At 34.9% G+C, this 26,190-nt stretch overlaps 2 protein-coding genes across 2 annotated transcripts; both read right to left on the reverse strand.

Moving 5' to 3' along the window:
* Window positions 1–17,711: 17,711 nt before the first annotated feature.
* Window positions 17,712–18,095, reverse strand: LOC126691113 (cell division control protein 2 homolog C-like). The gene has a single exon (XM_050386189.1). The coding sequence runs from the start codon at window positions 18,093–18,095 to the stop codon at window positions 17,712–17,714; it is 384 nt and encodes a 127-aa protein (XP_050242146.1).
* A 3,216-nt stretch (window positions 18,096–21,311) lies between these two features.
* LOC126692618 (2,3-bisphosphoglycerate-independent phosphoglycerate mutase) lies at window positions 21,312–25,858 on the reverse strand. Its single transcript, XM_050388287.1, has 9 exons — window positions 25,618–25,858; window positions 25,365–25,492; window positions 24,774–24,924; window positions 24,474–24,677; window positions 23,842–24,266; window positions 22,996–23,188; window positions 22,817–22,912; window positions 22,016–22,171; window positions 21,312–21,810 (listed from the first exon to the last, which is right to left on the reverse strand). The coding sequence occupies exons 1-9, from the start codon at window positions 25,768–25,770 to the stop codon at window positions 21,646–21,648; spliced, it is 1,671 nt and encodes a 556-aa protein (XP_050244244.1). The 5' UTR covers window positions 25,771–25,858; the 3' UTR covers window positions 21,312–21,645.
* Between the last annotated feature and the right edge of the window lie 332 nt (window positions 25,859–26,190).

Here is a 26,190-nt window from a genome sequence, read left to right on the forward strand (position 1 = left end):
AAAGTTAAATTTTGGTAAATTAAACCTTACAAGGCTTTGGGTTCTAGTTATAATCTATGCAAAAGAATACAAAACTTTTGGTCCTAGTTACAATCTACCAAAAACAAAATTTATTAAAAAAAAAAAAAAAGACAAAACACTAATTTGCCTATCCAAAAATCCTAAGCTCGAGGGCTAGGTTACGAAATGGGAAGGTGTTAGGCACCCATTCCGCCCTGACAGAATCTAGTCTTCTAGATTCTAATGACCAATATACCCTTTTTTGCATGATGTTGAACGATATGTTGAACATACATGACAGACACTTGACCAAAATTAACTCAAATAAATTTACCTTGTGAATATGTCCTCTTTTTTGAAAGAAAAACCAGATCTATTTTGAGGGTAAAAAGAATAAGACTTGGTTTGAAAAAAAAAAAATCAGATCTGTTTTTATGAAAGAAAAAGAATGAAAGATTTTATCAAAAAAATCAGATCAATTTTGTGTAAAGAAAAAAAAAATAGATCTGTTTTTATGAAAGAAAAAGAATGAAAGATTTTATAAAAAAAAATCAGATTTGTTGTGTAAAGTAAAAATAAAAAAATTTTAAAAAAAAGTGATTTTATCAAGAAAATCAAATATGTTTTTGTGTAAAGTAAAAAATAAGGTTTGATTTGAAAAAATCAGATTTTTTTGAAAAGTAAAAAAAAAAAAAAAAAAAATTGATTTTTGGTTTATATAAAAAAAAAAAAAAAAATCAGATCTTTTGTTGGACATAAAATAAAATAAAAAGATTTTTGAAAGAGGAGTCACATTCATGAGATCAATTTATTATGCATGCATCACATATTAAGAAAAAATAAAAGACTTCAACTTAATTTTCAGTCCCTTCTTTTAAATTTCAAAATCTGCAATTATTTAAAAAAATCAGACCTTTATTTTATGAAAATACAAATCAGTTTTTAGAATTAAAAAAAAAAATCAAATATGTATTTAATGAAAATACAGATCAATTTTGAGAGTTAAAAAAAATCAAATTTGTATTTAATGAAAATACATATCAGTTTTGAGAGTTAAAAAATTCAGATCAGTTTTTTGAGTCTAAAGAAATCTTTGATAGTCAGCAGATTTTGAGATTTAAGAAAGAAATCACAACAAACAATCATCTAAGAACATATTAAAGAAAAATCTCAAACAAAACATTGTATTTATATATCGAAAGAACAAGAAATAATAAAACATATTAAACATATTCATGCATCATCAACCAAAATTAATAGAGAAAAGAAATAGAATACATCTTGCATGAGCGTGCTCTTCTATTGAAAGAATATTTTAGGATTCAAAGAAATTTATTCAACTCTTTGAAGCCTAAAATACTTTACTTACAAAAAAGAAATTCCTAAGGCAAAAGCCCCCAGAACGTCTTTAACTTAAGGGGAAATTGAAAAGAAGAGAAGAGCCTGAAAGAGGGGGGATCAAAAAGTGTAAAAAGTGTGCTGAATTTTGAGAGGCATCCTTTATTTATAGAGGTTGGAAAGTTTCAAAAAATTAGCTGAATGATCAGAAATGAATTGAGACTCATCCTTATCTTTAAAAAATCGAAAAGGGTAAGGTTTATCTTAATCCAGGAGTCATCGGGCTAGGCCTCAAGTTTATGCCAATTGGCACTCCAAGAGTGCCGAATGGCCCTCTTGGGTGCCGAACCCATGTTTGAATTTTGATCCTATTTGGACTCATTTTTTGAGGACTTTTAAGTTGAGAATTGCACTTAGACGCATTTTTAATCCATATTCCAAAAATTAAACCCCTTTTTTGGATATTCAAGTCTTTAAAGTGATGATTATCTTGTAGATAAACACTCCAAAAAAAGTCTTGATTATCCACAATTTCATTGTTATTTGATTATCCACTTTATACCCATGTAAGCAAGTCTATTTTTTACATAAACTAACAACCAATTACAAAATTATTTAATTAACTTTAATTGCTCAACCAATTAGAATTAATTTAAATTAATCGTGTGTGGTCAGTTCCACCCAAACAAAATGCATGCAAACCATGCAAACTTGATTATGCAATATCTTTCAATCCAACGGTCCGATTTGGAAATCGGGCATACCGTCGTGACCATTAGAACCTCAAGATCATTTTTATGATATGAAATGAATGAATTAATGTAGGTAATGCAACTCTAAATTTTAGATATATGAATGGTCACTGTAGTCATCTTCCTTGATTAAATTATGGGTGCAAAATCGAGTGTCTACACCTTTACATAATTTGTTGGTGAAATTAAATTTACATTTTAATCTAAAACAAACAGAACCTTAGCATATAGAGTTCATGGTTAGGCATCCACTATTTTCTAGTTCTTGTCTCTATGGTATTTAAAGTTAGAAGAGAATGTAGTATTATAATATTTAAGAATTTTAAGTTGAATCACCACTATTAAATATATTTTTTGTGCTATTTTGGTTTCAAAACTTCTTAAATCTTAATTACTGAAAAGTTGTATTACTTGCAAGGTGTTCAAGCCAAATAATAGCAGATGTGACATAACTTGATCTTAATTTTTGTCTCACTTCTATCCAAGTTTCAGCTTGTTTGATTTTTTGCATCTATTTAAAGTACTATAACAAAGTAAAATTTCTTCTAACTTGTTGATTAAGCCAAAATTGAACTTTTGAATCATGGTATTGCATTTTAAGTAGATTTTATTCTTCTTGTTCTCTCTACTTTTACCACTTGGCTTCATGTGAATTTATGCTACCTTTGTCATTTAGTGTACAACTTCATCGGTTGTCCTTTAATCTCAATCTTTTTCTTACTAACCATTTGGGAAGGGATGCTGATGAGGCAAAAGGAGTGGAGTTCAATGAAATGGCTTGTAAGCATCTCTTGTTGATCAACAAAAGCAAGTCACAGAAACATTCATGCTCAGATTAAAAGTTTCTCCATGTGTATAAATGAAATTCTTCTACCTTATACTAAAAGGGTAGGTGAGGTAGAAGAACTGCCTTCACAACCAAAAGCTGCTCCTTATCAAAGTGGCCTTGGTTTTGCTGTTGGCAAGAATGGCCAACCTACTGACCATCCTAGCAAGATTCTATTTGTAATTTATAAATAAATAAATAAAAACTTTTCCAATGTTGCAGAATTGTGTTGAACTCTCAGAAAGAATAAAGGACCTCATTGTTTACAAGCTTGAAGGTGAAATACTTCACAAGGAAGCCAGCCAAGGTATATGTTTAGATGGTGAAGCTGGTGTTGGTGTTAGGACATATGTGTTTCACATGTTAAGAATATATATCATGATTTTATGTAATTGGTTTATCCTTTGGCAAAACGCACTTTACTTGTAATTGGATCGATCTAGGATGTTTTTAATACTTCAAGAAACAAGGTTTCAAGATCAAGTGTTAAAGTCATCAAGTCTGTCCAAGAAACAAGCTGAGAAGTGTAAATTCATTAAAGCTTGACAGCTGCATCTATCGAGCTTAAGAAAGCTGTTTCAACTCATGTGCTCAACACCTGCTTGACAGCTGCTCAACACCTCCTATCTGTCGAGGTTTAAGAATTTCAGAATTCTGATCTGATTTTCTTGGGATCCGTGAATGTGTCTTTGGGCTTTCTTTTCTCTTAACCCTAGACATATAAAATGATTTTTTTAAGGGCTGTCAAACAGTTCACAAGTTGCACAATCATTGAGTAAACTCTGCTCAAGCAAATTGTGACCGGAGACGAAGTTCTTGCCCTAGTTCATCTCTTTCTCTTGAAGAAGTTGCTGTGTATGTGCACCATAGGGTTTTGTGACCAAGCATATTCTTGATCTTCATCGTGTGGATGAACTAAAGAACTTTTGCAGCCAACAACCTTCTTAGTTGGTGATTGAAGTCGCGTACTGGGATCCACGCAATTTGTTAGTCACGTACTTCGGAGCCGTGCATCGAAAGGGGAACTATCACTACAGAACAAGTCCAATTGGGTATTAGGGTAAGGGTTCAACTATAGGTTGGTAAGGTACTTGGGATTCCTTTACTTGTAACCGCTTGTTGTGATAATAGTGGAGTTTCGGAAGTGGTGACCTGAAAATCACCCGGTGGGGTTTTTGCCGTGTAGGTTTTTCCCATTCGTAAACAAATCACCATGTCATTTATTTTCCACTACTTATTTAGTTGTTTAGTGATTTTTTTGTGCTACCACGCGCTTTGCATGATAAATTGATTAATTAATAACTTGGCTAATTAATTTATTAATTTCAATCACAAGGGGTCAATCCAATTTTGGCCTATCAAGTGGTATCAGAGCAGGCATACTCTGATTAGGTTTAATCTTTGCTATGTTGATCCATTGACCCCTGTTTGTCATGGATAGAGGACAGTCATTAATTATACCTCCTTTATTTTAATGGCACTAACTATGCATACTGGAAAGTACGCATGAGAGTTTTCTTGTAGTCTTTAGATGAAAAGGTGTGGCAAGCTGTCAAGATTGGCTGGACTAAGCCAAAGGAAGCCAAGGTCAAGGCGGCAAACTTCAACAGTAGGGCATTGAATGCTTTATTCAGTGTAGTCACCAATGAGGAGTTCAAGAAGATATCCTCTCCTAAAATTGCTAAGAAAGCATGTACCATCCTCCAGACAACCTATGAGGGTACAAAGGCTATCAAGGATTCAAAGCTTCAGAGGCTCATTACAAGATTTGAAGAGATAAAGATGGAGGAGGATGAGTCATTCGATGAGTTCTATGCCAAGCTAAAGGACATAATGAACTCAGCCTTCAATCTTGGGGAAACCATTCCTAAACCCAAGATTGTAAGAAAGGTACTCAAATCTCTACCCGAGAGATTCCATGCCAAGATCACGGCAATAGAGGAATCAAAGGATATTGACAAGATTCCTTTAACTGAGCTAGTTGGCAACTTGCAGACCTACGAGCTAGGGTTAACGAGAATAGGCAAGTCGGGTAAAGGCAAGAGCATGGCTTTGAAGGCCAAGAGCAGTGACAAAGATGAGTCTTCCGACGATGAAGATTCCAAGATGAAGTCCTACATCACTAGGCAGTTTAAGAAGCTTATGAAGAATGTCAATGGAAAGGGCTTTGACAAGGACTGTAAGCAATCTAGTTCCTCTCAGTTCAAGAGTCAAGACAAAGGGAAAAAGGATGCTAGAGATGGCAGTCAGTACACTGTTCCCGTAGGACCTAAGTGCTTTGGGTGTCAAGGCTTCGATCACATGAAACATGAGTGTCCTACATATCTCAAGAGCATTGGGAAAAGCAAGGCACTTGCTGCTACCTTGAGCGACACCTAGCCTGAGGATGATTCCGACAATGAGGATGACGGAATCTTGAATGCCTTCACTGCCACTATTAATCCTACTGATGGGATTGTTGAAGATGTGGTTGAAGAAGAGGAATTGGTGGAATCCAAGTTTTAAAAGATAGATGATCAAGATGACATCCATAAAGCCTATGAAAAACTGTACAAGCTTTCTAAGAAGCATGAGAAACTGTATAGGCTAACCACCAAGAAGCTTAGTGATGTGAAACTTGACCATGAGGAGCTTTCCACAAAGTTTGATGAGGCTAATCAGACTATTGGGGCACTGAGGTTCGAGAATAATTTCTTCGCTAAGAAGACCAAGAAGCTTAAAGCGGAGCTGTTTCAAGTTAGAGGTCAATTGGAGAGGACTTCAAGTGCAAAGCTTGATGAGATGCTCAGCATTCAGAAATCTGCTTCAGATCGAACAGGTTTAGGGTATGATCTCTCTTCCTCTAATATTGCTTCTACTAGTACTATTGTTTTTGTTCCTCCTGCTAATAATGTTAAAATTGAGAACAATGAGATTAAAACTGAATTAGCTAGTGAGAACTTAGACAAAGGTAAATGCATCTTAGGAGCACCCCCTAAGCTTAAGAAGAAAGATGTAAAAAACCCTAGGACTAAAAAGGCTAACTCTCAAAAGCCTAAACAGAAGAAGCAGGATCTCTATCATAATTATGGAGTTGTAGGTCAAACTCGACCAAATTGCTATAAGTGGCTAGCCACTCAACAGAGCAACGGCATGATAGCATCTGGAAGCTAGAATCAACTTCAATCCTCTCTTGCTCCTCTTGGAGATATTCTCAAAGCCCTCATGTTCGTTTCGAACTTGAACTTGAACGGTTTTAATCCTTTTGACGACTACTTGAAGCAAGTTGCACCCTTCCCTGTCATCAACCCTTTACCGACCCCATGGTTAGGCTTAGGTGGCGACGGCAGCTTTGATTGCTTATCACCGACAGGCGTGCCCGTTCCTTTCTTCGACGGATGGTCCTCTTTACCGTCATTCTTCCTTTTCAACATCTTCTTAGTGACGACCTTGGAGGCCGACGCCGAAGACCCTTCCTTCTGCTACTACTGCTTGCGTGCCACAGCAGACTGCCTAACTAATGCCCTTTGCCTACCTACATCCATTTCTAAAAAAGACGAGGCAAATTAAGAAATAGACGGTTAAAAAACTAAAAAAGTAGAGATCAAGTAAAATGACGAATTAGAAAACTTATGACTATGTAAAGTGGCATGCAGTCATCAGGCTACTGGCATCGGCTCTAGACCACCACAGAAGGCGTGGAGGGTGTCAAGTGTAACCAGGTCTTTCCACTTCCTTTCTTCAAAAGGGATGTCCCAGACCTTCCTTAGAAAGCTTGCTTGCTCGTCAATTATATTTGGAAGGACGGAAGCTGAAAAAAAAAAAAAAAAAAAAAAAAAAAAAAAAAAAAAAAAAAAAAAAAAAAAAAAAGACAAGTGTTAGATACGAAACAGAAGCTATCTGAGGGTACATAAACTAACAACTCACCAAACTCCTTAACAATCCCCCAGGTGTTGCAAACCCGTCGGGCATACTTGCCCATTCCTCAGGTCTGCATACCCACTCCATCCCTTAGACGAAGAAGTACATGTTTTTTTGGTTCCTATTAGAATCTGGCATATCTGACACAAGCCTAAGCGCCGAATTCCTAGCAAGAAAATGGTAGATACCCTTTGACAAGGATATCTGTTGGGGCTTGTAGTAGTAAAAGAACTTATCGAACGTAAGCCAACGATTCCCTCCACTCAGTTGACCCCATATTACTTCAGCGCTTATAAAAATCCTCTATGCATTTGGGGCAATCTAGCTAACGGATAAGCCAAGGTAGTTGGCAAGTTGACGATGTAGTTTCGTCAATGGCAACCTTAACCTCGTAGTAAACATGGCGTCATACATCCCTACATCCACTGTTTTACCCAAATAACATCTCTCAAATTTATCCAGCAAATGGATGGGAATGTTGTCGAGGATTTAGTGGCGGTCACGAAGGGTGTTAAAAACCTTTTGGGACATGGTTGGATAAAAATCATTCACCGTCCATATTTTTGGGAAAGTAAAAGGCCTACTACCTCTCCCTTCCGTCTAGTCAATCGACTCGTCACTTTCTTCGTCACTTCCTCCCTCCTCAACATCTTCCCTCTCCTCCCTTCCCTCTCCATCCTCTACTTCCTCTCTGTCCTCTCCCCTCTCTGCATCATAATCTTCTTGTTCATCACCAAGAGAGTGAGTAAATGGTTCCCTTTCTGAGGACTAAGACAAGCCCTCCTCGAGCCCATGACCTGACGGGTAGACTTCGTCATAGCCCGCTCCCTCACAAACTGACGATGATTATTCACTCGTTGCTTCTCTATCACCTAACATCTATTCACCTACAAGCAACAGAGGTATTCTAAGAACCTAGTTGACGAGTCTCTCTATAGAAATGACGACTAGCTAGAGAAATGAAAGTAAAAAGAAATCAAAAAGGAGAAGGAGACTTACAGAATTGATGGACGACTTTGAAAAGATGACAGGATCTACAAAACTTACGGAAGCACAAATAGCAGATGCTGATGAAATACAGGTCAGCATGTGTGAGTCTCAAAGAATGATGAGCAAAGCAAAGAAAACAATGAAATAGGGAAGAACTATTTATAGAGAGAAAAGGCACGGTATACGAAGCAACGCTCATGATTGGAAACGAGGCCAACCAGTGAGCGCCACGTGTCACCTTACATATTAACCAAGAATCGCCTACACAAGCCCCAATAAAGACCTATTAATAGTCATAAATGCTCATGTACTCCGTGGCACATCAACCCAAGCCGACGGGATCATAGAGCGAGGGGCAACTGATAGGGGTGTTCTTGAAAGACAAGTTCATCAAGTAAGGAAGCCGACGGTTCCCGCAGACTCGTCAACTTCATGTGCATATGCGGAATGGGGAGTGACGGCATCATAAACCAACGACCCCACAATCTTCCATAGGGCGACAGGAATTCTCGAATGAAGCAGGTGACCGACATATGTGAGGAGGCCGACAAGGTTAAAGAAGCCGATGAGTCTAGCCTGGCTAAACTTGAGCCCCACGGTTATCCATGTAAGGAAATATCTTGTACCTCACAATCAACTATAAACCAAGGAATCTCTATAAGGAAAGGATCCCCCAAAATACGTGTATTAATGAGAATCTCCCCTACAAGGAAAGACCTTCTTTGCCAAAACACGAAAGTCATCTCTACTCCACTATAAAAATCCCAAAGCCCTCACAAATCAAAGTTCGCATAATTTACCCCAACTCTGGCACCTTAGAGTTGTAAAAAAAAGTTTTCTAACTTAACTTTCGGAGGGTATTTGGCCGGTACCACATTGGTACTCTCTGTGAGGTCTTCTCTTTCTTTGTTTCACAGGTCTTTGTCTAGAGCACGTGAGGAATATGCAACTTACTGACGATTTTTGGCATCATCAAGACCTAAAGTTTTTTGTCCCACAATCTTACTTGTTGGGCAGCACATTGTATGTGAGTTAAGCCCATAGCTAGAGATGGGTCAGGGCCCTCGTCTTTCTTTGGTTAATATATTCCTTACAATAATAATAATAATATTATTATTATCATTATTATTATTATTATTTCAATTCTAACGTGCCTTAAAAGAATCTCGCCAATCAGTTTACAATCTAGTCACTAGTTGAAACATGTACCATTGGATTTAGGAAGTCCCATACATGCAAGCCTACGGCGATAGATGGATTTAGGACTGGATCTTGGCGAAGGAAGAGGAGTAGTGATAGAAAAATATCCCGGCATGGTCGTAGGTGATAGATTGAATTGTTCAAGTGCTTGGAATTGAAGCGGTGCTGGGAATTTTTGAACACATCCAATACGAGGAGCAGCTCCCTTAGTCCATTTACATGACAAACACTTAGCCAATTTGAATGTTAATGCTTTCATTGTTTTTGAGGTGTCAATTCAGGTTAGTGTGTCACGTCAAGGTAAGGGTATTCGGTTAAATAGCTTAATCTAAACTCGACCCATTCAATAATCGTGACATGACCCTTCAACTCCAAAAGAACTGCATACGATCTTCAACTCAAATCAAAATAAAATAGTTCATAAAAAATATAACATTTATATAGAATTTTTTTTTTTTTGGTGAGGTTTAGTCCATGGAGCGAGCAAACAAGCCCAAGCTGGGGCACTCATTTTTTGAATTTGAATTTATATCAAAACACAATCTTAGCTATGTTAATTACAGATTGACATTCTATCCATTTTGGTCTGTTCGGTCCAATTCGGTTTACTTTGGTCCAATTAGGTCCATTCAGTCTACTTCAATTCATTTGGTTCACTTTGGCCTATTTTGGTCCAATTGAGTCCATTCAGTTCTGTTTGGTCCACTTCGGTATATTTTAGTCTATATGGTCCATTCGATCCATTTCAGTTTACTTTAGTCCAATACATCCAATTTGGTCTATCCGATCCAATATGGTCCGATTTGGTCTACTTCGATTAGTTCAATCCAATTTGGTCCATTCATTCCATTTCAGTCCCATTCAATCCATTTCGTCCATTTCAACATCGGTCATGTTCCGTCTGTTCGGTTCAATTTGGTCCATGTTGTCTGTTTTAGTCTACATCGATCCATCTAGTCTATTTCAATTCACTTCGGTCCAATATGGTGTACTTACTCAAGAATGGGAAAATACAAATTTGGGTTGAGAGTAAGGGAGTCAATTCCATACCGTATTGGCCGATACGGCCGGTATTTTTCTTACTAGAACCTAAACTGGTACAGAAACACATTTGTTTCGTGCCGGTTAAAATACCGGTCATACCAGGTTATTCTGGCCTTATTGGAGCAAATACTGTATTTCGGCCGAAAAACTTATACCAGTCCGAAACAGAAAAATCAAGACTTTCAAATCAAAAAAATAAAAATATAAAATAAAAAAATAAAAAAGGTTTCGCTTATAGATCTAATATTCCTAAGGTAGTAACATTCTGATTTAGTTTCCCTCACAATGCCACTGGAAGTACATTGCTAATGGTGATTCCATCTCGCCAAGCTCCCTTCTTCTTCCCCATACGGCCATACCAAATGTCTTTTTCTTCTATTCTATTTCATTTGCCTTTTCAAATTCTTTTTACTTGTCTTTTCTCATTTTATGTGCTGAGTCTACTGACACAAGGTTAATAAAACCATTTTATCTTTTTTTACTTTTATTGTTTTGTGTGTCTAAGTCAATGACCCATGGGAACATCAAATCAAACTTAACTCACTTTTTATTTTTCTCCTTTTTCATTTTTTTCTCCTAAGTTCAACTATAAACTGTTCACACTAACTGCTGTTGTCGTGCAATCTTGAAAATGTCCAAGAATATATATATAATGAGATATAAGTTTATAATTTTAAATATTTTCATTAAATTTTATGAACTTTAACTTATTAATATATAAATAAATAATTGTATATATAAATCTATATCTATATATTACTAAAAGCTGAAGCATTGCATTTAATGTTACTACGTTCACGTTGCAGCCATATCAGTAAACACATCATTATTTTTTGTTTCCAATTTTTCTTATATATTTTTATAAACATTTTCTCATTTAAGGTGACTTAAAAACTCCATTATTTAAAAATTAAAATATCTTTTAACCATTATTTTTATTATTAATTTTCCAAAACTCTCTTTCCCTTTTACCTCTTCATCTCCCCACTACTTTCCACCTTAATATCATTCTTTCTCTACCTTTTTATCTTCCTTTATTTTGACTCTTCTTATTCTCAAAATCTTACTATAAATTTCACATTTTCTTTTTCATTCTATGCATAGTTTTCTCACACACAAAGGTTACCTCTCTCTTTCTCTCTCTCTCTCTCTCTCTCTCTCTCTCTCTCTCTCTCTCTCAATTTGTTTTATTTTTATTGCATCTATTCTTTAGGTTGATGAATTTTTGTTTTAATTAGAATTTTACTTTTGGTTGATGCAATTTAGTTTTGTGTTTTTAGTTGTTATCTTTTATATTCTCTTTAATTAAATATTATCCTACTGCATTATACATATAGTATATAATAATATAATGTTATTATATTACATAGAATGACTTGGATAATTTGATGTTTATTGTTATATATTTTATTTTTACTCTTTTTCTTCTCATCTTATTTTTAAACATTTAAATCCAGTCACATCCTCCATACTATTAAATTATGCAGCACAAATTAAGAAACTAGCTAAACATAAACCTGCATTCTTTTACCATACATTGGGGGAATCAAAATATTTTTGTGATAAAGGGTCATATAATTTATAATTTAGATAGCACTCATTGAATGTGTCTAGGCCTATAGATTGAGCAATTTGTAGACTTAAAAGGCTATTGAGAATGAACTTTTTGAATCAAGGCTAAAAAAATATGAACTACTATATATCATTTAGATAAAAACTTTTATCATAGATACTTTTTTTTTTTTTTTTTGGTCACAAAAATCACGCAAACTTAATAATTTTATTTTATGTGATAGCATTGTCTCTGCTTCTTCTTCTTCTTCTTCTAAAAAATATTATGTATCATCTTTAAAGGATGCCAACAATATTGATCTTAAGGGAAAATTTACATAAAATATTGAGAAAAAAATGTTTTATATTACAATCTACTAAAAATGCTTTTTAAATATTTAAACCTTTCTATTTTTCATATCATTGACGTGTTATACAACTAGCATATGTGTTAACTTAAGTCTTAGTATTTTTAAGTTGTTTCGGCAAAAATTATAAGAAAAAAGTTGTCACAAAAGAGGAGTTCATGTAAAGTTTTTGCAAAATGAAATATCTACTTTGTAAGGCCAACAAACTTGATAATTTGCAAATGATGGAACCACTCACAACAATATTTGCATAGTTATATAGTTCCAGCTAAAGCAATCAAGTATAATTTTAGTCTTCAAAAAACACATATCTACCAGTAGTTAAACGTTTATCTTGGGTAGTTTTAACTTTTCATAAAATTTTACCTATACATATTTATCTATTTTAATTTATATTTTTTTCAAAAAAAAAAAAAAAACTTTAGTTTAGATATTTATAAGTAAACAATGAAATAATTATTCATGAATAATCAAAAAAAATATATCTATACATATTTATCTTGTGTGGTTGTAACTTTACATATAATTTTGCATTTATATATTCATCTACTTTAATTTAGATGTTTATAACTTAATAATGAAATCTATACACAAGGTAATTAAAAAATCATATTTCTACAATTCAAAAAGTCACAATTTCTTTTTTTTTTTAAAAAGGCCTTTTACATTCCCTTGGAATTATTTTTAAATTTTTTTATAAAAACTTTGACATACCACTAACCTAACCACTTCACACATTAAAAAAAATTTAAGGCTCATTATTACTTCCGTTAATATATTATGGATATCTTAATTGATTGAGACCAAACTAGAGAAATGCCTTTCATATTTCCTTGAAAATTCAGATTATATATAATAAAAATAAAAAAATAAAAACATTTGATATACCACTACTAACGTAACTACATCTATACCTATTTAAGCCATCCATGATATCTATTTCTTATTGATAACCATAAAATTTACAACTAGCAAGGGAACATACAAAGTAATGACGAATAAATGAAGGAAGAAAAAAAAGAAATCAAATCAAATGTCAATTAATATCCGTTAATTGGAAAATAAAAAGGTGATCAAGAGGAATAAGAATTAAAATAGAGATGGCTATACAGTGGACATTGAAAACTTTATATTGCAATAAAATCAACCATTATATTCACTTAATTAAATCAATAATCAACAATTAAATATAATAACACAAAATTTAAACTTAAAACTAATCAAACTCTAACTAGGGAAATTATATTTTATATCATAACTAAAAATGAGATGTTCTTCTGTAATTTAGAAATTATATTAGAAATAAAATTGGAAAATTTTATAATCTCATTTTTTGACATTTCTTGTAACCTTTTATATATATAATCATAATTTTCATACACCATGACTTAAAAAAATCTAATGAATAGTTCTTCCGCTTTTATAATGTCCATGTTATGCAAATTATCAACCAATAAATATATGATAATACTGAAAAACATTATAGACAAGATTATGAAAAATATGATAAAACTTTTTTTTTAACTCTTTATAAAGTCTAGGGACTAAAATAATATTTTACCTAAAAAATTATCACGCACAACGCGCAAATCTGCAACTAGTATATATAATTAGCAGTAATTCTGAAACGGTTCACTGGTATTAACCGAGACCAAAATATCTCATTTTTCTTATCAAATCGGTACAACCTCTAATACGAAATTAACTTCCTTGGTTGAGAGTACTATCAATTATTTGAATAGTATCAATTGTAATTATATGAAAAATTTTGATTATCATAATAATCTCCTTAAGAGGGTGAGAATTTGAATAATAACTTTGAAACTTAAAAATTTTAGTTGTACCAAAAGAAATTAGGAAAATATAATGCATAATAACAATAGTTAGAAGAATATGGACCATTTCAAAAAAGAACTATATCAACCAAAAACATCAAAAGTGATAAAATATATATTTGTAAAAATAGAGTTATGGAAATTACTTTTTGAAATTGTTTAATTTTGAGGAAGAACAAATTATCTACAATAAAATTTAGATAATAAATTATACATATTTAGTATAAGTTTGTTATGAGTTTTGATTATCATGATAATCCTTTTTAAGAGAATGAAGAATTTGAATAGTATATTTGAAACTTTGAAATTTTAGTTGTAAAAAAAAAAAAACACAGCATACTATAATATAATTTCGAAGAATATGGACCACCTTATAAAAGAATAATATCAATCAAACATACCCAAAATAATAGAATGATATGTTGGTAGAGATAGAAAGATGAAAAATAATTATAGATATTGTTTAATTTTTAGAGAGAACATATTATCTTCAAAAAATTTTAAAGAACAAATTATACATTATATTAAAATTATATAATAATTATTTATTCCCATACAACACATGGGTCTGAGACTCGTTCTATTAACCACTTAACAGAGAGTATGGTCCCAATCGTCATGATTTGCCCTTATGATCCCATTGACTGAAAGAATATGAGCGCCTATATTCACAATGCATTTTTTGGAAAAGCTAATTGAATAATTTCCATTATGAGTGTTCCATAATAAATGCGCTACCACATGAGTATTTGTCTGGTTTCATTGCAATATAACATTTGATTAATTTGGGGAAAAAATGGCATGACAAGTTACAATTGATGGAATAGAAAGTGGATTAGGCGTATCACTTGTGTGTTGTCAATAGTGGTTTCTAGTGTTTTCGCTTAAAGGCTAAATTATCACTAACAGAATCATGTCATTAAGAGCACATGTGCATGAGATTTTGCTTAATCGTGAACCTTAAGTTCTAGACAAATGACCTCAACATGAATTTATGGATGTGTATTTACTTTATATACTCATTTGTGCTTGTTATGAGTGTGAGGTTTTAAGAAAAAATTGCTTTTTGTGACACAATATGGGATCCACATTTTTCAAAATATTTACCACAATGCCTTTGAAAACCGTTTTAGAGTTCTGAAAACACTATATGAGGATTTTTTTTTTTTTTTTTTTTTTTGAAAGCCACCTCAGTGATGTATTATGCATTAATATGAATAGAGTCAAAGTACAAAGCAGCTATGGCTGGGGGAGGGGAGTCTTCTATCCAAAACATCCCATCAACAGTATTCTTAGCATGTCTAGCTAGTACATTAGCTACTTCATTACCCCCCCTCTTTACATTGTTAACAGAAAGCACTTGCAAACCACGCATAAGCCATTTAATATCATCATAAATATTACCCAGCCAGGAGTGGTTCTTAGACGAAGAAGAAATAGTCCGCATAACAGTTTCATTGTCCCCTTCAAGCATCACGTTTGAGAAGCCTGCATCCACTGTGAACTCCAGCGCCTTCCTGCAAGCAAGAACTTCTGCCTCTTCGCTACAGGTAACAGGTGGTCCTTTGACAGACATAGCTGCCATCACCTCCCCTTTATCGTTTCGGATAATTGCACCAAAACCTGAACAGTTCAACTCTAAAAAAATGGCGGCATCAAAGTTTACTTTATAGACAGAAACTGGAGGAGGTTGCCAACTATTTCTTGACACCGTGGGAGTTGAAGTACACAGCTGCACTTGAGAGTTATGAAACTCGTCCAAGAACTCAGTTGCTCTTTTGTTAAGCCAACCCGGTTCCTTAAAAGCCCCACCATGAACCACTGTATTTCTTTGATTCCATATAAACCAAGCCTGTACAAGAAATAGCTCAAACTCCGGCCGTGAAAGTCTATCCATAAGATCTTCAAACAGCTGCAAGGTGTCACGTTGGTCATTAGGAATTTTTTGAATTCTAGCCAAGCACCCCACCCACACGTTTTGGGCAGCACCACACTCCCATAGTGCATGCACTCCTGTTTCAGGGCAGCTTCTACAGCAGTGACATAAGTTATCAGGGATAATTCTTCTTTTGGCTAGATTCACCCGGGCTGGGAGGATTTCCTGACAAGCTCGCCACCCAAACACCTTGATCTTATTAGGGACTCTAAGATGCCATAATTTCGACCAAACCCGCATACCACTTGGACCAGACGAACACTCTGTCCAGCCATCCTCTCCCAACAACCGTCTTGCCACCTGATACCCAAATTTGCAAGAATACACTCCATCCTTAGTGTGCAACCAGTATATGTGGATTTTTCAAAGTACATATTTTATACACTCTAAATTGAAAACTATATCTTAAATACTTTATTCAAAGTTCTCTTATCAAAAACATCATTTAAAAGTGGGGCCCACATGTTTGACGATTTATAATCCTTAAAAACTGTTTTCAAATAATGTTGCCAAATGAACCTTAACGTTTTAGAATTTGAATCCGCTTCTCTAATGTTATACTCCATCCATCCCAAATTGTTGGTCCCGCATTTCATTTTTGGAAAATGTCCTTCAAACTCTGCCAATATCTTTTTATTAGATGTAGTTTTGAAAATTTAATTATTAGATTACATGTTTTTATTATATCCTCCATGCTTGTAAAATTTCAAGAAAATCAAAGATCAATAACTATGACATCAATTGAATGTTTAAATTTTAATTTTTTGTGATCTAAAACTATGTATAAAAAATAAGTATATTAATTATGAAAGATCAATTAGTGTAAAAACACTAAAACTTATTGCTTTTATTCTAACTTATCAAAGTGCAGAACAAGAGTAAATGAGTGCAATAAACCGATAACACTACTTTAAGCCATATGCAGCTATAATGAGCAATAAAAGTAAAGCTTAAAGAATAGAGAAAAAAGATGCAAACACAAGATAACACCAAGTCATATTATCAAAAAGGAAACCAAAAAACTCGACAAAAAACCTCACCACGACCCTCCAAGTTGAAATCGATCTACTGGTGAATAAGTTGGAATACACGAATAACAAAAGACCCTCCAAGCTCCTGCTACCAACGAACTTCTCAGAGTCTTGTCTTCACTACCTTTCTGGATCTCGCAATTCAGCTCGATTACATCAGCCACTTAATGGCTTCTTCTAATGCTTCCTAAACGCATCAAAACTTAACTCAATACTCAGATTGGGTAAGGTAAGTGTTTTAGTTAAGAACATCTCAAGAATGTAAAGATAGAGAGGTAATAATAGAGAAAAACTAAGAGAAAATGTATAGATGATTATAGGTATGACAATCTCTAACTCTTAAGTGATTTTGTTAGGGTTTTCTCTTTAAAAAAGACCTCTTATTTTTCGTGGGTAATGAGAGTATATATAATATGAATAAAGAATTTGATAAAGTACTTTTTCTTTTTGCCAAACAAAGAGTTTAGCAAATACCTTGCAAGATGGTCTTTCTTGTAAAATACTCGTGAATTTGACAACCTGACATAACTCTTCAACTTCTTCATCTTTTTCGTCTTGCTCAATTTTTTTCATTTTAGAATTTTAAAATTATTAGTAATAAAACAAAAGCGAATGAAATGAATCTCAATCTTGTAAGAGACCTGAAAATATGAAGCAATTGCTGGAACTCGGAGTTGCCAGGAAAGAGAGCCTGATGCCTTGCCATCTCAGCAAAAATGCAACCGACGGACCAGATATCAACGTCGATGGAGTAATGAGTGGATCCGAGTAGAACCTCCGAAGCCCTGTACCAGAGAGTAATGATCTCGTGTGTGTAGCTCTTCAAAGGAACGGTGAAGGCGCGTTCGAGTCCAAGATCTGCGATCTTCAGAATCCCCATGTCCTTGTCGACCAGCAAATTTTGGGGCTTGAGATCGCGGTGGAGAACGCCGTGGGAGTGTCAGTGAGCGACGCCCTTGCAGAGCTGGTATAGGAAACTCTGAACAAGGGAAGGAGGGAGAGGCCGAGGATTGGCGCACTTGCGATGAGAATCGATGAACTTCTTGAGATCGGTTTCGAGGTACTCGAAGACGAGGTAGAGGAGAGGCTTGCCGTGTTTGTTGAGGGAGTGTTCGACGCAGAGGAGGCGGACGACGTAGAGAGATTGGGAGAGCATTTGGAGCAAGGAGACTTCGCGGAGCGCCGTCGGGGGAACGCCTTCTTCGTCCATTTCGAGACGGGTTTTCTTGAGGGCGACGACTTCGCCGCTCTCCTTGTCTTTAGCTTTGTACACCGTCCCGTACGTTCCTTCTCCCACCTTCTCCAGTTTCTCGTACTTTTCCATTTTTTTCCGATTTTGATCTTCTTCTTCTTCTTCTCTTTGTCTCTGTTTGTTTTGTAAATTCAAATTTATAAAAAGGGGGAGGGAAAGAGGGAGTGAGTGGGGGATGGATGATGGATTTGTTATTTTTTTTTTTTAGCACACTCGACACGTGTGACTTGGCTGGCTGGCTGGCTGTCCCTCCCTCGCTCCCTTCCTGATCTTTTGAATTTTGAAATTTGAATTTTTTTGATTCTCTTCTTCTGCCACCTCTTTATTTTGCAAAATTACCGAATTACTTATATTTTGTAAAAGTTAACGGATAAACATTAGTTTATAAAATATTTTTGTGGAAAATTAAAAAAAAAAAATGTGTTTTTTATATTTTTCATTAAAGTAATGTTATCATGTTAAAATTTTTTTAAAATAATTTATTAACAATTGTTATAAAGACACCCGTTAATAGAACTCTCAATTATTAAGTAAAGGTATGTACAGATTGGTTTAAATTGAGTTGAGGCCTTGATGAGTTTTCTCAATTCAACCCCACTATAGATGGTTTGAAAAAAACTCATTGGATCTAGAAAACCCCTCAACCCAACCCACTTGGGGTCAAGTTAGACCCATGGCTTGGATAAGTTTTTTTTTTTTTTTTTTTTTTTTTTTTTTTTTTTTCCTTCCTTAAAAAAAATTAAGCATTCGAAAAGCAATATTACAACTTACAAGTGTTTGCTGCCCTTGCAGTCTTCTAAAAATTCTAAGCATAGCACCATACATAAATTATTATACCAACACAAATAATCAAACCAAATAGTTTTATCCCAACTCAACTGAGAATCAAAATAGAATAGCAACAGTATTACAACTATTTTTTACCACCTGCCATCTAAGAAGTCTAAGTAGCGAAATCATCATACCCAAATTTTTAAACCAAATGACATTTAGTTAGAAAGAAAATCAAATAGGCCTATCCCAACTCAATTAAGAAACAATATAAACATAAACTAGTTTTATGAGTTACAAGAAAATATAAATAGGGATAAGGGTTGTCAATGGGCTGGACCGAAAGAGAAAACCCCAGCTCACAACCCTGCCCATGAGCAATGCCCATTTTGTCTAAAATGGGCTAGGCTACTAGGTTGGGCCTAATGGGCTACCAATAGGATTGTGTTAGCATATTATTTTATTATTTTTGATGGTGTTATAAAATAGACCAACTTCTAAACTCGTTCATATGGCTTGTCCTAAGGAAGAGTTGAGTGGCATAGGGCATGTTCGTCCAAGGATAAGCTTGTTCGTCCGTGAAGTCAGTTGGACAAGCACCTTGCGTCCTGAACATGTTCCTTACAAACTCGAAGCAACTTCTATTTTCCTGTCAGGCTACAAATCGTTCCCCCAATAAACGGTTGTGGAAAATGGACCCCAAATAATGTAACTTCCATGGCGGTTATGGAAGTTACCTCCGAGTCTTCCGAACTCCACAACGGTAGGAGAAATAACTGCCTCAGACAAGCACTATATAAGGGCTCTTCTACAAGAAGGTAAGGCACTCAGACACTTCCACACAAATTGGAATTCCAAAAATACTAACTTTATCGTCGGAGGATTCTTGGCCGGTCTTCCCCGGTCTCCTCTGATTTTGTGTTTACTTTTTCAGGACATTCCAAGTAACCTTGAGATCATCAACGCCCGAGACATTCAACCTACTGATTTTCTTGTGTTCATCAAATTTTATAAAGAAAGAATTATTTTTTATAAGGGAATAATCGATCTATTTTTTTTAAAGGAAAGAATCAAATAATTTAATACTTATTAATTACAATTTATTTATTTTTACAATCAAATCAATTTATTTTATTTATTTTTTGTTGATGGAAACTTATTTAATATTTTTTAATTAAGGCTTTAAATAGTTTTTTATTTTTATCTTTAATAAAAAAAATATCAAATGGTTAATTCAAATTTGCTAGACTACTAGAAAAATATATATTAAATAAACTAAGTTTAGCACAATTACTTTAAGTATCCTGGTGATTGGGAGAGTTCTTTTAAAAAATTATTCTACAATATCTCAAGATCAATCCTTCATAGACCTCTTATATATTTTTGTTATAAATTCTAAGTTATTGGACTAGGCAACGGGCTGGGCTACTGGGCCACCCATTAGCCCGATGGGCTGCCGGGTTTCTAGGTCAGGCCGTGGGTCATGGGCTATTTGATGACCCTTAAATAGGGACTTAGAGTTTTGTTTTATATTAGGGAAAGTGGCAAAAAAGTAATTAACAAAAAGTATAATAATAAAATGTAGGTGGATTTGGGTGGGTTAGACGGATTTGTGAAAAAAAAAAAAAAAAAACAATCCAAGCTTGAGGGGTGAATTTTGCACATTCAACTCCAAGCATCATCCGTATTAGTCTATGTAAACTTGCGTAAATTTGGATTGTTGTGAAATAGATGATCTGATATGAGTATTTTTAAAATATAGTTATGTAAAAAAAAAAAAAAAAAAAAAAGTCCTTATGTTAAAAAAAAAAAAAAAAAATGTATGAAATGATACAAATTCTAACAACCCATTAGAACTTATTCTCAATTACAAGATCTTATTCCATTCTCTTTTTTATTTTTAGTTTTCTTTTTCTTTTTCTTTTCCAAACGTGTTTGGTCTTCTTCTTCTTGCTCAATTTCTGTTGTGTTTTATCTATTAAGGGTTGCTCAATTTCTGTTGTGTTTTATCTATTAAAGGTCCGTTTGGATTAAACTTATTATTATTAAAACTGAAAACTGAAAATACTGTAGTAAAATAATTTTTAAATGTGTAAATATTACCATAGAATCCATTTTTAATATTTTTTAGTGCGTGAACAGAGTGATGAACATAATGTAAACAGTGATTTTTGTCCCTGTACGGTAAAACCATGTAATATTACTGTTCACGTACAGGAAAAAAAAAAAAAAAAAAATCTGAAAACGCAAACGCCCACTCCAAACGGCATCTAAATTCTATTTTCCTGTGTTTTTTTTGTGCTTCAGGTGGGTATCGTCCTTTTTTTCTTTACCATAATTGGGAACAAATATGAGTTTCCAAATATACTTTTGGCATGTGATGCATTTATGGTGTGAACATTTTTGTTTAGTCTCTCCCCAACAATTAACATGCATGAATTTTTTTATCAGTTATCACAGTTCACAACAGCAACTCAAACTGGCCTACTAAAGCAGGTACGTTGATAGAACTAGAAGTATAGAACAAGCCTGTTAAGCTTAAGCCTTTTGAGCTGAAAACCATTCAATCTAAAGTCTAAACAGGAACGTTTAATGCAGACCGAATCATGACAAAAATCATGATTAAGAAAAGATAAAACAAAAACTCCATTTTAACCATACTGTTCTGTAAACCTCCACAGACAGCCCAAAATACCGAAGCCACCATACCGGTGACTGTTTCTTTTTTTCTTTTTTGGTAAGAAATAAAAACTTATTTATCATGATAGCATTCCATACTCCGCAGCCTTCTGAGTTGCATTGTAACCTATATCTAACTCCATGCATTAAAGAATCAAATCCTTATGCTGCCCTAGATATCAACAACTTCAATAAGGGTTGGCTCATAGTCACCAGGAGCCTCAAATCCATGGAGATTCATAACAGTTGCAGCAACATTGGCTAGCCCACCAGTAGGAATATCCCTGCGGAATCTGCAACCAGGTGCTAATCCAGGACCTCCAATTGCAATTGGCACCTAAATAAAGAGAGAACAAATATACAATGTTTTAGAACTTGAGAATCAACATCCATCTAGTTAATAGTAATAACAACGATGTTGCCTGATAAATTAACAGTCAATAACAATAAAAAATCCTAGGTGCAGCGTGCAATCTGTAAAGCCCAAAAAAAAGTGTATCATTACTTGGGCGTTTCAAGTAAAAAGAATTCAATGAACTTACTGGCTGACAAGTATGAGAAGTGAGTATTTGAATTTTGCCACCCTTGTCAAGTTGAGGTTGCCCTGTTTTGTTCCTCTTCACCATGTCCTCAGCATTACCATGATCTGCAGTAACAACATAAATTCCACCAACTTGCTCTATTGCATCAAGGATCATCTGCAATTTTCCAATTTTTTATCCAGTAAGCCACATGCAACCTTTTCTTTTAATAGGTAAAAGGAAAAGGAAAACAGAAGATGAAAGACTTGATTCAAGCTACTCCCCTATCTCATCATTGGTTTAATTGGTAAGTCACCCCAATGGATCTTGAATTCAAGAGCTCGTCAATGATCAACCATATAACTCTTTATGGGGGTTAAAGTACCAATTGAGCTAGAGCTCATTGATTGCAACAGGAGCATCATTTTCTGATATTTCTTTGTTTCCTAGGCTCCCCATGTGTACATCCAGTTCCAGGGTACAGGAGATAGTTCCTCTACTTTAATAAAGATGATTACTTAATCAAAGAAAATTTCTTTCCTTGGGAAAGTAAGTACTTAATTCCAATCTAGTCCTTTAACCTTCATAATTGTTTTCCCCCTTTCTCCAGCAAATTTCACACAACAAGTTTTTGTTTGATGGCACATTTGATGAGAAAAGCAATAAAATATATATATATATATATATATATCTTTTCTACTGATCCAGTTCATTACTTGAACTGATATAAAAGGTTAAATTTCATTCATAAAGTTTCCAACACCACAAAACCACTAAAATAGAAAACTCTGCAGTTTCTTTTTTTGGGAGGGGGTGTCATACCTTGACAGCTTCATCAGCAGCCTTGCAAGCCACAACTGTGGCCTCAATATCACCTGTATGTCCCACCATGTCACCATTTGGTATGTTAACACGTACCTAGAAATGTGAATCATCAGGTCAATGTTCATTCAACCTGAAACCAGGTTCAGAGAATATCACAAGATTAGTCAATGAATTACCTGGTCAAATTTTCCGCTAAGTATAGCATCTCTCACTTTTTCACCAATCTCCAATGCCTTCATCTTTGGCTGGACGTTGAATGTAATTCCAGAATCACTTGGAATTTCAACGTATTCCTCCAGTTCTTCGTTGAAATACCCAGAGCGGTTTCCATTCCAAAAGAAAGTGACATGACCAAATTTGACAGTCTCACTGTTGAAGTAGAAAAGTAGAAAAAATGAGGTCAAAAGGGCATCATATATGAGCAGTATGAGGACTAAAATCAAAAGAAGTGAGTTCTAGTTGGAGTATAATGGTCAAACAGAATTTTGGCACAACCATATATAGGATGCAGCGTCGAGTAAGACTAAGATTGTATCTCAAAGATCATCTACAATTGAAATAAAATTTTAGGCATATCAAGGAAGCCCTTACTGGAGAAAGGACAAAAAAGACCCACACAAGTGGTGCTTAGAAGGCAATTACTGCTGTCAATAAGAAATTTACAAGTAAGCGACAATTATTTTTTTGTATGCTTGACAAGTAAAATAAATGAAAGATTCTTCAGTTCCCATAACTGGATCTCACTTGCACAAGAATGCCTCTTCAAATACCCAGTTCTAACCAAATTACTGTAAGCCATGGGGCTTGATGAAATATGCCCTTAACAGTATAGAATTCAACATATTCAAATTTAAAAAAAAAAAAAAAAAAAAAATGCAGAACACACACACACACACAACATACAAAAAACAAAATGAAAACCATCTGAGGAGTCTGCACTTTGAGAGTGGAACAAGGAGGCAGAGCAAAACACACAAGTGCACGATAACAAGGAAGGGCATATAAAGGGGGCGACAACTAACCTGCAAGCAAACGTACGGACACCATTGTGCACTAGATATTCACCAGATGTTCTATCTATCTCTGGTGGAGAAACAAGGTAATGGCTTGGAAGCTTCAATTCACCATCATATTGAAGCATTCCAGCATAACGGATTTTAGGTACTCGCACTCTATCAAACTTGTCAAAATCTTCATATTCAAAAGCCTTGGCAACCATAACCATACGATCTGCTCGAAAGTTGATTGTAACCACAGCATCACCATCAACTATAGGACCAACAGGTTTCCCACTCTCATCGGCAATAACAAAAGGAGGCAAGTATTGATCGCTGGCTTTAGGGGCTGCCCTCAGCTGCTTCACACCTTCAACAGCATTTCTAAATTTAAAAGGGGCTTCACCCAGCACTTGGGCATCCCATCCTCGTTTGACCACTTCCCAATCATTCTGCAAAAGACCCAGTCATTACTTTTTAATGTTAAATATACATAACTAGTAGATAATGATCAACAATTAAAAGATGTTTGCTAGATTGTTGTTTCATTGGTTTTGCACATGGATCCATAAGAGTTAAAAGCAACAAGCAGCAAAAAGATGAATGGTCCAGTTGAATTATATGGTGATTTTTTGCTTAAAGACATAAGTATGTCATACCTCATAACGATCCATTGTGACGTACATACGACCACCACCAGATGCAATCTGTGCATCAACACCCTTCCCACGTAATTCTGCAAGGTAATTCTCAAGTGTTTCTACAAATGCCACACTTGAACCGTCCAAAACATCACGCCCATCAGTAAGAATATGAACGCGGATTCTTTTAGCACCACGCTCGCTAGATCCTTTAAGCAACAACTGCAAGGGAAAAATTATGAAAAGGGAATTAATTATTTTGGAAGGTCAGACCCGCGTACAAATAGCTAAAAATATATCCTCCACTGTAAAACCTACCAGCAACTGATCAAGCCTGGAGTGGACTCCTCCATCACTCAATAGCCCAATGAGATGCAAAGTGCCTTTTTCAAAGCATTCACTTATATACTTAAAACCTTCTCCATCATAAATTTTTCCAGATTCAAGAGCTAGGTCAACAAGCTTTGCACTATTGACAAGAGAGATAAAGAGAATTTCAGTAACTAAACCAAATTAACCCCACAAAAGAGATTCGTAATTGGAAATCCATTATAAAAGAAACCCAATGAAGAAGAGTGATCAGATGAAAAGAAAAGAGCGGTCGCGCAAACAAAACATGTTGACTACCCCACAAAGATTCCCTAGGTTATTTGATATAACATCACCAGTTTCAACTGTCAAAGCTTTAATCTAACCAGTAACTGTAGATCAAACCATTGGTTAATCACTGCCTTAATTCAACAACTTAAAACAAAAAAACAAACAAAAGCCACATAGCCCCTTACAACCTTAAACATATATATATATAGGTACAACAACAAAGCCTTATTCCCAATAATAAAAAAGGAATTAAAAAGCCATGGACGATTAGTCATTATTTGAATTGAAGATGAAGAAGAGAAAGCATACCCTTGAGCGAAGATGCGACCAGCCCCAAGTGCGTTGTGACCAACTTCACTGTTGCCCATGTCATCCTCTGTTGGAAGACCTACGGCAGAACCATGGGCCTTAACCAACCTCCATTTATCAGGATCACCCTAAACAACATACCAAATAAATTTGTTTACTTTTTTTCGTTCAATAACATACAGATCTGAGGGTTGAGAGAAAATCAAGAAGTGGATCTAATGGCAAGGGGCAGTATATATTATCAAATAAAAACCTTTTTGAGGGAATCCATAGTGGGAGTCTCGGCGACATGGATGCAGTTGTACTGATCAGGCTTGGCCTCGCCCCAACCATCGAGAACCACCACGGCAACGGTCTTACCCTTTGGAAGCTTCGGGTGATCCGCCAATTTCCACGAGCTTCCCATCTCTCTCCTTTCTTTCTTTCTTTCTTTCTGTTTGAAACAGCAACTGAAGGCGTCGGGACTGTGTGATCGATCAATGAAAACAACACACAAGTTTGTGTCTATATTTATACACACAACGCAAAAGACCCTAGAAACCCCTTCCCACAGATAAACCAATTTCTCACGCCCGTTGTTTGATTCGCAGTACACGACACTTGGCGTGCGCCCAAAGTCGCTTCAAAGCAATTCACTGTACTCACTTTTATATTAACAAATATGTTCTCACAATCAATTGGTCATTTTTTATTTTCTACTTTATTACCGACAAAAAAAATCAAAAGAGATCGATCTATTGTTATTTTCTAGATTAATACACTCACGTGCTATTGCACGTGAGATTTACTGTTTGATGAGCTGATTTTTTCCATAAACGAATATTCC

This window comes from Quercus robur, chromosome 7 (assembly GCF_932294415.1).
Source record: "Quercus robur chromosome 7, dhQueRobu3.1, whole genome shotgun sequence".
NCBI lineage: Eukaryota > Viridiplantae > Streptophyta > Magnoliopsida > Fagales > Fagaceae > Quercus > Quercus robur.

What these genes read in the sequence shown, in the direction of transcription:
- LOC126692618 (XM_050388287.1), bottom strand. Translation starts at nt 25,770, where the DNA reads ATGGGAAGCTCGTGGAAATTGGCGGATCACCCGAAGCTTCCAAAGGGT. An exon ending in GTCCGTACGTTTGCTTGCAG is followed by an intron (nt 23,189 to 23,841) that starts GTTAGTTGTCGC and finishes CTACTTCAACAG; the next exon opens with TGAGACTGTCAAATTTGGTC. An exon ending in TTAGCGGAAAATTTGACCAG is followed by an intron (nt 22,913 to 22,995) that starts GTAATTCATTGA and finishes TCACATTTCTAG; the next exon opens with GTACGTGTTAACATACCAAA.
- LOC126691113 (XM_050386189.1), bottom strand. Translation starts at nt 18,095, where the DNA reads ATGGAAAAGTACGAGAAACTGGAGAAGGTGGGAGAAGGAACGTACGGG.